Source organism: Ylistrum balloti, unplaced genomic scaffold (assembly GCF_031769215.1).
Source record: "Ylistrum balloti isolate Yb309-2 unplaced genomic scaffold, AGI_CSIRO_Ybal_v1 Utg371868, whole genome shotgun sequence".
NCBI lineage: Eukaryota > Metazoa > Mollusca > Bivalvia > Pectinida > Pectinidae > Ylistrum > Ylistrum balloti.
The window spans coordinates 1,060-13,384 of NW_026782924.1; the positions used below are offsets into that span (position 1 = coordinate 1,060).

A 12,325-nucleotide genomic window follows, 5' to 3' on the forward strand; every position below is an offset into this window, starting at 1 on the left:
CATAGTGAATTACATTGTTACATTCTATTGCTGGCAATCATAATCATTTCATACAAGATCATAAGTAAATAGTCACTACAGATTCATGTGGAAAACTTTGTGATTTCATACTATAAAGTTGAATTAATTGTGAAATCTCATCCACTGGTTAAGAACCACAAGGATTATTCAATAGCAATCATTTGAAATCAATTTCAATGCAGTAGTAATTAACATATAAATGTATTCTTAAGAAAAAAAAAAAAAAAAATGGAAAACAACCAAAAGACAATTACATTCAATATAGAAAATATACCATTGAGAACTTTGAAACAACACATGAAAATTCATATGACTAGAATCAATACATGAAAATACATTTGACTAGAATCAAAGAGATGAAAACTAGATCAACATTAAAGACATACAGCATTTTAAATTGGTCAGTTGAACTCTCAACACTTCCCTCTTATCTGGTGAAAGTCTATAGGGCTTATGATGTTTGGAAACTACATCAGGCTTTAAATTGATTCTATGTTCTACAACATTAGTAAAGCCAAGTAATGGATTTTCATCAGTTACAAAAATGTCCCTATACTGATACAAACACTTATGTAAAGTACCCTTCTGAACCTCTGTAAGATTCTCATTTACATGGAAATAAGAAATGAATTTATCAAAGTCAACATTATCACCATGCATATAATCAACATTTGCCTTAACATTGTCATTTGATTGAACGTGATGAGTATGAACAAGATTTGAATGGAAAGCATTGGGCTGAACATGAACATTTGAATGAACATCATTGCTATGAACTACATTTGATTGAGAAACACTAGGTTGAACATTGACATTTTCATGAACATTAATTTGAACAACATTGTTATATGACTCTGAATTAAGAACACTTGTTTGATCATGAACATTTGTAGGAACATCTGAATGAACAGCATTGGTATATACAACATCTGTGCGAGGAACATTTGGTTGGTCATAAACATTTGCATGAACATGTGATTGAACAACATTGTTATATACAACATCTGTGTGAGGAGCATTTGGTTGGTCATAAACATTTGAATGAACATTTGATTGAACATTGGTAATAACACTTGGTTGATCATAAACATTGCTATGTACATCTGACTCAGAAACACTGGGTTTAACATGAACACTGGGATGATCACTTGAGTGAACAAAAACTTCAGAACATGCTATATCTGACTTGGTAAAATCTGAATTACCATTGCTGTGGATAATATTATTACATCCTACCCCAGAATTGTGTGCAAGTACATGGTATGAGTTGTCCATAGTTTCGAAATAGGCTAACACTGTGTAGCTGGGTATAGTAATAATTGTATTTCCAGGATTGAGAAGTTTTACAGGAACTTTCCTGGTATGAGGAATAGTACTAACAGACCTAGCAACCAGTAAACCAGCTTTCATTGCTTTCTTACTTCCAGTACAAACACCCTGTAAGCCTACAGTGCTATACTTAGGTAGTTTACACCATACCATACACTCTGAGTTTGGATTAATGGCGAGGCGGGTTTTACATCTGACTTTCAGTTTCTTATAACCGACATTTATGGAACCAAAATCTAGGACTACAGAATGATTGGTCATAAATGCTGAACCCAAAATGAGAGGGTGAGAAGTATGTTGTAGAATGTAAACACTGAGTGTACATGAACCATAAGGAGTTTTGGCTTTGATATTAGCAGTACCCTGTACAGGTATTGTATGTGAATCAGCTAAACTGATGGATACAGCAGTACTAGTATCAATACTTGTCTTAACAGTTACAGATAACTTATCATAAAATGACCTAGACATTACATTAATGCTACTGCCTGTATCTAATAGGGCTGCAACAGTCTGACCCTCGATATACACAGGTAAGTACATAAATGAACCTTGAGTAGTAGCTGAGGTACCATTAGCATTGTCTGATACTGTCTCATCACTGGCATTCACACTTTCTGTATCACTGGTGCTGCCCATGCTCACAGCATGATTACAGTCTGTATGAACCCGTCGGACAGGTTCTACACTACGATGGCGTCGCAAACTATTTAATGGCGGTGACCTCCCAAGGGGGCGCGACTCTAGTCCCTTGGGGTCCGGTAGTTTCCCAGATTCTGTAGATCCGATGATGAGGTTGACGTCATGCACATCACTGACGGTGGGCTTGCACTAGGTGTCAATGGAGGAGGGGCACATGGGACTGGTGGTGGAGGTCTGGTAATATCAATTGTAGGTGGTGCTCGCAGGTGTGGACACTGAGTGGCAATGTGACCTGGCTGGCCACACCATTGACACATGGACACCTCTTTGGGAATGGGAGCATTCTGTACAGGGAATGTACACAAAGTACTGACAAGGTCAGCAAGTCTGTCAACTTTGGCCTCCAGAGCCTGAGGCTGAATCATAGCATTATTACAAAGTGGTGTACGTTCTCTATGACCGAAAACTTCCCCCATTTTCGCCTTTGTGAGGGCATCAGCACTGTCTGTAGGTCCTCCTAGTGTGACATACATAGCCAACTTTTCTGGAAGCGATGAAATAAATTTCGTGAGAATGTCTATATCAGTTTTGCCAATGCGCCGTGCCTTTTCAGTCAGTCGTGAATGAAAGTCCTCCAAGGGTTCATATTGGCCAAGAGTGAGAGTGTTGAATGCATTGTTTTCCATTAGAAGTGTTGGACTTGCAGATGATACAGTGATATATTTCTGGCGGAATTTGGAAACAACAACAGGCCAGGTTTTAGTATGGAGATTGTTCGAAATGTACCATGTCTGGGCAGGGCCCTTCAGTAGGAGATAGAACATTGAACACTTCTGGGCATCATCAGTGAGTGAATACAACGAGGCATAGGCATCAAATTCGGTAAGAAAACGTTCACCGTTTTCATGACAAAGGCCTCCAAACTTGTGTAATTTGGAAATGTCTACAGCTAGACCAACACTATCAGTTCTAGATTTAGGTACTTAAGAATAACTCTGATCCCTCGGCAACATTACAGGAGAGTCATCGTTTCCACAATAATCAACATCATCAACAAGTTTAAGTTCATTTTGTTTCAGGAAATCATCATTCAAGAATTCGTCCGTCTCCGACATGGTATGAATCATAGAATGTTTGCGAGTAATTAGTCAATATTCAAAACAACACAAAAACTCAACCGATTCAGCATCAAGATGAAGGCTGGAATTCTCCACCATGTTATGGGGGTGCAGGGGAAACCCGTCTGCTTGGCTATGAGAGGCACGATAAAACCCATACATCACAGATTAGAAAACCACGCTGTCTTCACTTTACCGCCAATTTATTCTACGGAAAACAACAACACACATATAAACACGAAAACAAGGATCCGGAGGCCGGGTCAAATATCCGGAACTAGTCAATTATCTTACACTACCTGACCAGTTATATAGATGTATACAACAACGCCCACATCGTGCCGACATCGTTGAAACCCACAATGTACCGGTCAAGGACTTCTATCCGCTTTCCACTCAAAACTCAAATACTTTTACCAAGAAAACTTCAAATCTGTGCAAATACCCTCAACGTATATACAAGACATAAGCTCTTGACAAATAAAATACAATCCATATCAGCATATTTTTGACGTTCGTGCAGAGTTACCTCCCAGCACGGAGTTTTCCTACTTGATTTTATTTTTATGTAAGCAAGGCGGGTATTATGCGCACCTCAAGGAAAGAAATTGCTTACAGGGGAACTGTGGTGAGTTCTTATGCGTAAGTAATAGTTCTTTTTGTATTATATTAATATTATTTAATTGATGAAATGGTGCTTGAGCTGTAGTTTTTAGAGATCGCGTAGTATCGTTGTAGAATTTTATGGAAGCGCACTGCAACCGGTGCAAGGGAAATTTTAACCCATTTAAACATGCCAAGAGAATCATTTAGCAAAAGTAATTTTAAATGTTAATTATTAACAGGGATAATATTAATTTTATTTTCATTTATTTATATATATTTGTTTATTTTTTATTTATCGAAAAACACACGAGGAATAAATAGATTCATATATACTATCAGTCTATAACTCCCATCGTCACACACTTACAGAGTATAGTCATGCATCATTTTCACCACTAAACACACAGCATTTTGAGTTGCACACTATATCTTAACTATCATAGACACTATGTAACACAATCACTCTAAACATATATTTATAACTTGCAGCCATACTAGCACTCCAGCATTGTTACATATACAAACAACATCAGCATCTGACATCAACGTCATCATATACAATCATCATCCTCGTCACACATTAGCATCATCACATACCATCAGCATCATTATGGTCACCTATCAACATTAGCATCATCACACTTCAGCAGCATTACACATCCGCATTATCACATACCAAATCAGCATCGTCACACCTCAACATCATCATATATACCAACATCAGCAGCATCACACATCCTCAATATCAGCTTCTTCACACACTTTAACTTCCATGCATAAGGATGCTGCAGATTCTTAGACACAGTCAACATCATTATCTTCATCATCAAGCACACATAGACATGCTAATTTCAGTAATTTCTCCATAAACTAGTATGGACTCATAATAAGTGAGCAACTGACAGCTGTCACTATATCACTATAAGATAAATGTTCCTAGATATAATGAAATAGACAAATAAAAAACAAAACATGTGATGATTTTTTTATAATTCTTTAAACAGCAGACAACTATTAGCTGTTAATAATAAATGTAAATCAATATCAGAAATACTGTCAGTTCTTACCATTGCTTGTGAAGTGATTGATTCTAAGGTGACCGATAAGGCCCATGGGCCTCTTGTTTCTAATCTTAAATTAATTTTTCAATGTATTTTTATGCACAATATGCGTACCTCAAGTGATTTTGCTTATTATTTTAGATTTATGATCTTTACATTTATTTACTTCTTTTTTTTGTTTGATATTTATGTATTTTATACATCCGTCAAATGACAGGACATATTATGGTATTCTCGTCTTCCATCCGTCCATCTTCCGTCCGTATGTCCCTCTGTTCGTAAACATTTCAATGTCCCAGCGATTTTGGAATTGATTAAGCCTTAACAGATTTCTTTTAACTTTCATTGCAAGCTTAAGTACAATCAAAGCTAGATTGAGTTTGATTTCCATGATTTTTGATCCACAACTTTTAGAGTTACGGCCCATTAATGTCTAACCTTTTCAATGTCGGTGCAATAACTTTGCAAAGTATTACGCAATTACCATTGAAACAAATGCAATATATTATATACAGCATAAATAGTGTAGGTGATAGTCAGACAAAATCACAGGCGTATTTCGTGACCTGAAACAGGCTCTTGTTTTTTTTTTTTTTTTTTTCGTGTGACAAATTAAAATGATTGTTCAATATATGAATATTGTCAGCATTCCATTATACCTTCATAGATCCCTATTAGGATAAACTGACGGGACAGAGCTTGTTTGTTACACTATCAGAATAATGTAAATCACTCATACTGGTGGAGGAATTACAGTGATTCTAGCATTAAGTTGTATGGTTGCCAATTTATTTGCAGATAAGTCAATACCATTATTACTATTGCAGCCATGGTCTTTTGATGGCGTCGTTAACTTCACCTTGTCAGAATATCCTAATGGGGCAATATTTTGTACATCATGTGAGAAAAAAAAGCATATTTACAAAATTAATAACCAGAAGTAGCAAAATCACAGGGACTTTTCGAAATTATTTTTATTATCTTAATTATCTAGACAAGCCATTGTGGCTACATATACATATGCAAGTGTTTCTGACTTCGTTTTAAATAAAAAAAATAGTTGTGGAGTGATGGCTTTTGATAATGGATATATGTATATCTAGTTTTGATATATGCTTTATTTGACAAGGAATGTCAATTTATTGTTGTTAATAAAGTTACTGTTTCAATTTTGTTGTCATTGGTCCGTTTTTCCTTGGCCCGGAACTATTTCTGAAGGCGTCTATTTGCATCAACACTGCATCGTCATGCCGGTAATTACGGGCTTAAAATAGATTTTCTGTTGACCAATTTCATTTGACAGATGGGATTAAATCCCTAATGCGTCATATCGAGCGTAATAGCTTATTGGATAAATATTTATAGCAACCTATATTGAACTTGGGGAAACCCGTTCGTCCGCCATGGTGTTTCACGTTGTAATAGCAGCAAGCTGCAAGATGAACTCGAGTAATTTTACGGATGTTTCCTTTGATTGCTTTTCATTATAACTACTGGAGCATGCATAAAACATCCTTGTGTCGTTGTCACGAAATGTAATAGATGTAGCAACAACCATTTGTACCTTAACTTTAATAAAAACATGCCAAATGTCGTATCTTTCTAATGGGAAGCCTGTTACGACGGAGATGTGAAGGGGACGTAACTCTTGGCGAACGACTACTATGTTCTGATATGTATTGTAAATGTGGACACTTTTAGTTACTTTTGAGTGGCGTATTGCTTATAGACTATGAGAGTTATTCCGACGCTAAAATATCAATCGGAAGCCTTGTAAATAAGCCCAAAGCAGGATTATTTTCCAGTCTATCGTTAGATTTAAATCTTCCGATGGACTTGCATCTGACTCGGATCATTTGATAGTTTAGCCTGCATTGTGAGGATATGATTGAAGTCTTCAAAATTACGAACAATTTTTATGATAGTCACGCAGCTGATTTCCTTAAATTAAGGATCGACAAAGTTCAAATTCAGCGAACAAGTGGTCACTCCAAAAACTTTATATGCAGCACTGTAAACTTGACATCAGGAAACATTCTTTTTCTTTGCGTGTGGTCAAAATATGGAACAATCTGCCGGAGTATATTGTATCGGCACCAACAGTTAACTCTTTCAAAAATAGATTAGATGAATACTGGGAAAATCAAGAACTGGTATATAATTATAAAGCAGAAATTCTGTAGTACCTGGATCTAACGTCTCAAATGTCAATAATTATAAACATTATCATTGTATCACTGAGACCGGTATAGAGGATCGTAACGATCCTGCACTGGTAATAAACTAAACTAAACTATTATTCATATGATATGGATCCGAAATACTAGCATGCAATATAGATAAAAAGTGTTACACAAGTTCAATTGAAATTTTGTCATAAAATTTTGGGATTGAGATCTACAAGTCCATTTTCTCATGATTTAATAACAACTTGACTGATATACTCTAGAGGTAATGTTCAGTGAAGTTTATATTGTCGGTACCGTGGGCTACAGACGATGAATTTAAGCTTGAAAGTTCTATGTACCGTTTAATGTTCAAGCTTAAAGCTCACAATTTGTGTAGGTGTAGGAAATGGATTTTTGTTAAATGAAATGGGACAGAGCGTCATTTTACAGAACCAGGGTTACCGTACGTAAGTATATATTTGCAAAAAATGGAATTCCTATATGAAATCGCCTTTCGTGATGAATTTTATGCTGATTTTAAGAAAACAACTCTGACTTTAACCACAGTTGAGTAGTCGCATATATGCACACCGATCGTCAAATACCAGGCTAACACATTCATACACCTATCATCACATCCATACCGAACAAACCAGGCCTAAATCAGATATACTTACAATTGATCGTCCGAAAATAACAGTCTAACAATAGCATAGTTTAAACATATTTTATATTTTATTTTAAGTGTAATAACAAAAGGATTAGATACAAGTTATTACAACTTACGAGGTCTTCTTCTTATAATTAAATGTACATTAAGAAAACAACACGTGATGGCATATAAATATACAAATCAATCATACACTGGCATACATACATGTACACACCGATCATCACATATATACATCCATCATCAAATACAACGCAAGATTGCAAAAAATGAGACATAAAAGTGAATAACATTTCCAGTACATAAGTAGAATTAATACGGTACATCATAAAGCTGTTTCGTCGTTGTCTGGCTTGTCAGTAATACCAAAGGCTTAAAAATTCAAAATAAGGGGGCGAATGTGAAAAATCTAGTGATCGAAATTTACTTTATGAAAGAGTTTTACGTCCACTTCCTTTCGGCCCTCCAGCAGACAAGATAAGATAGGAAAATGGGTAGAGAGTTAATAGTATGAAACGATGGGAAGGAGTGTGATAGTGATCGCAATAAATGTTTAAATCGAGATCGGGAGGATCATTTTACCCATACTTTGATAACTTTTGTTATTTGTATCAGAGACGTACATATCACGTTATATACGTATCTGTTTGTATATATCTAATAATTTTGGAAGAACTGGTCAATTACATATGTATATTCTGAACTTTGCCACTTGCCACTATCCAATTGATTTAAAACGTATACATGATATATTATTGACTTTGAATAATTTGCGTTATTTTTGTTTGAACGGATTACGTGCCTACCTTTTCCGAACCATTTGTGATTTATGTATTTCTCCGTACAAAACCAACGACAAACTATAATTTACATAGTTTATTATAGGCTTAAATCTGATACTAACTACTACTGTTGCTGATTATTTTATCGTCATCTTTATCATATATTTAAACGTAATCTGATAAGTACATGGTTAACATAACAGGGGCATATGACAATAAACAGAAATACATATCATATACTTCCTGCATGGTGATCCGAATGAACATCTGAAATAGTCCTGCCGTAGCCAAGAGTTAAAATATGGTTATCTTCCCGAATCTTTTTGGCATTATTCTGAAGTAAAAGTTCAATTCTGTTTTTGAATGACACAAATGACATTCTGGTCTTACTTGTGAAGAGAAACAAATTCCATTAATTATCATTATAAGTTTGAACTCGGATATGTATTATATATTGAACTTCTTGGTTTGAACGAGAATTAAATTCATTTCATATACACGTGTATATATGATAAATGAAGTAATGACGACAGGTCATTTATGACGGTAGGCACTGTAATCGAGGCGAGGTGTTACGAATGCTTTGCAACTGTTGAACTGTGTTCACATTTTGTATCTATATAAATAGCTTTATTAAACAAGTTGAGACTCAATCAAATGACGCAAAGGTTATCCGAAATCTACAGATTGTAAGTGTTTAACTCCATTTATTAGCTTCGAACTTCGACATTTGTCCAGCTCTTGAATTACCCCCAATATACCTCTTCTTTAAATTTGTGACGTCATTTCCTATTCTTAATCGTTTTCATGCTTACGTGACAGAAATGTGATTTCGTTATTTGAAGCGTTTCAGTGATTTCAGCCCTTGCACACATTTGTGTAAACCCCTTAGAATCACGGAAAAAGTATAAAAGCGCAGCGAATCAGCAGTTGGAGGAAGAGCTCTGATCAGGAGCAAGCGTGTTACAAGCGGGAAAGTGATAACCGTCCGTTTCGGAATATAATTACACGAAACCAATATCAACATAATGTAAAATAACCAGCGACCGACGTGATAGCGTTTGTTTCAGGTGCTATTCCTGTTGTGACAAAAATTTGACGAAAGAAATAGGTCTCCGCCATACCCGTGTTGCACAACAAAGATGGCGTACACAGGCGATTCAAACGCAACAATGAGAGACGTGAAGAGGGTCCAGTTCGGCATTCTGAGTCCAGATGAATGTGTATGTCCTTTATATGATTACCCATTTAAATGAACCAAAATAAATTGTGTTATTTTGATAAGCTTCTAAGCCTACGTGACATTTAAATGAACCTCCTGGTCCAAATAATTAATTCCATGTATGAGTAAAAACTAGCAACGTTAGCCCATATTATATATTTTCTTTGAGATTTAAGTGAGTGTCATGCTTTTTGGCTGAGGGAAAACTGGTGTTTTCTTTGTTTTCAAAGTTCTGAACATCCATCCCACAAACGTGTTCATGTGTAGACATAAGGAAATGCAAATACGCCATTTGATTTGGTGAAATTTATTTATAATCTTTACTCCTTGGTCCTTACCAATAGCATGATTAAAGAAGGCATTGCGAATGTTATATTTACCATTTCGATTTGAACAACACTGAAAATTTGAGATTATTTGATTATTTTTATCATAGTCTAACAGTACTATATAGATAAATGTGACTGAGGTAATGTGTGTGGGATAAATAGAATCTAGCATATTTTTCAAAATATATTAATATATATCTATACGTGTGTGTAGGTGTGTGTGTGAAAAAACCAGGATCTTGTATTTTGGTTTGTTATTATGGAGGATATAAAAAAAAATGGAATCAGAAATGTTAACTATGTATTTTGAACTAAGATGAAATTTAAACTGTTACAGATCAATGTCTAATATCTTGTCCTCTTAACAAAATGTATACACATGGAAGTGTCATGATCAGTGTAGTGAAAAGTTAAATGTGCTTAGTATTTAAAGTTGTTTTTTTCAGCGGCGTATGTCCGTTACCGAAGGGGGTATCCGATATTCAGAGACAATGGAAGGTGGACGTCCCAAACTTAATGGGTTGATGGACCCTCGACAGGGAACTATAGACAGAACATCCAGATGTCAGACCTGTGCTGGCAATATGTCTGAATGTCCAGGTCACTTTGGTCACATAGAATTGTCAAAACCAGTTTTCCATGTTGGATTTTTCACAAAGACTATTAAAGTGCTGAGATGTGTGTGTTTCTTCTGCTCAAAATTGTTGGTGGACCCGGTAAGATAACTTGTGCAATTAAAACATACTTCAGTTCAAATTAATGATTTTACTATGATCAAGAACAATGTATCCACTCAACTGCACAATACTCACTTTTTACGAATTATTCCTCCCAAAAGTTAACCATACAAACCATGTTGGTATATCTTCTTAATTGTAACACTAGACAATTACATTACATATCAATTTGAAGTTTCACTGGCCATGTTAAAAGATTAGTATCTAGCATCATATATGTGGATAGAAAATGTACATTATTTTCATCTGAGCAAGAATATTGGAATGCTTTTGATTCCTTTTGAACTTCAGTGAAAAATTGCTATATCTGAAAATCCACAGTAATATTTCATTATTAGTGAGAACATATAATGTGCTTTTCTTCCTCAGAATAATTTCTTATAAATATTATTAAAATTTATTTTTGTCTGAAGAGATGACTTTGGTTATTTATGTATCTTTCTGCTTTAACAGACAAATCCAAAAATAAAAGACATTCTGGCCAAGTCAAAGGGGCAGCCTAGAAAAAGAATGGCCCATGTGTATGAATTATGTAAAGGGAAAAAGATCTGTGAGGGAGGAGATGAAATGGACACAAAATTGGGAGAACAACAAAATCGAGAGGGTGATGAAGAAAAAACGGTAAGAATAAACTGCTATGCTTCCACCTGTTGACATGTCTGAATTTTCTGTCTGATTTATGTTATTTGACAAAAGAAAATTAAATAGAATGCTAAGGGTAATTAATAAAGTTTTGTGTAACATGTTGTGCATGTTTTTTTTTTTTTTTTTTCAAAGGTAAAGGGAAAAAAACAACTGAATTTATACTGAAGCCTTTGAATGCATCACATTATTCTTCTGAAAGACTTGACAACTATAGAAATAGAAATATAGGAACTTGAAAATTTTCTATATCTGGAGGTAATAACTGGTCTTTTAACTATGATAAAGACTACTGAGGTCTTTTTTGTGTAAAATGAAACAATCCTACTGATTTGTCTGTTGATTTCATTATGTACAGGGCCATGGTGGTTGTGGTCGCTTCCAACCTCGCATCAAAAGAACAGGTTTGGAACTGGTAGCAGAATGGAAACACGTCAATGAAGAGAGTCAAGAGAAAAAAATAATGCTGACAGCAGAGAGAGTTCACGAGATATTCAAAAGAATATCAGATGAGGAGTGTCTGGTGATGGGAATGGAGCCAAAGTTTGCTCGTCCAGACTGGATGATTGTCACAGTGATGCCAGTACCACCTCTATCAGTTAGACCAGCTGTTGTCATGTTTGGTGCAGCAAGAAATCAGGTAGGAATTTTTTAGAAAAAATTGATGTGATTGTATTGTCCTTTATCCAGGTGACAGGAGTGACTTTGGTGTGGATTTTGAACATCAGGCCCTTGGAAACTTCCTTGTTTTTCATTCAATTTATTTGTACAGTTTATTAACCTTCAAATCTTTATATGTTTGTATTTCTAGTATAAGAGAGTGAAAAGGGTGGTTAAATTAAACATTGATAAGGTAAATTAATACAGAAGACCTAGGTAGTCTAGTAGAAGACATGCTCTGTGATGAATTACTAGTTTGATTTACAGATGATATTATGTCAAACACTCTAATTTTTTTCTGAGGACATGTCTTGAGTTATGTTAGTTTGATTATAAAT

The 12,325-nt window shown here is 35.2% G+C and overlaps 2 protein-coding genes across 2 annotated transcripts; one reads left to right on the plus strand and one right to left on the minus strand.

The window, feature by feature from the left end:
• Nucleotides 1–602: 602 nt before the first annotated feature.
• Nucleotides 603–2,004, minus strand: LOC132563795 (uncharacterized; the record flags this gene model as incomplete). The annotated part of the gene is made up of 1 exon (XM_060228546.1): nucleotides 603–2,004. A coding segment is annotated over exon 1 (1,387 nt), but the record flags the coding sequence as incomplete, so codon positions are not given.
• A 7,501-nt stretch (nucleotides 2,005–9,505) lies between these two features.
• On the plus strand, nucleotides 9,506–11,967 carry LOC132563797 (DNA-directed RNA polymerase II subunit RPB1-like; the record flags this gene model as incomplete). Its single annotated transcript, XM_060228547.1, has 4 exons — nucleotides 9,506–9,620; nucleotides 10,395–10,664; nucleotides 11,139–11,306; nucleotides 11,686–11,967. Coding segments are annotated over exons 1-4 (801 nt in total), but the record flags the coding sequence as incomplete, so codon positions are not given.
• Nucleotides 11,968–12,325: the final 358 nt, after the last annotated feature.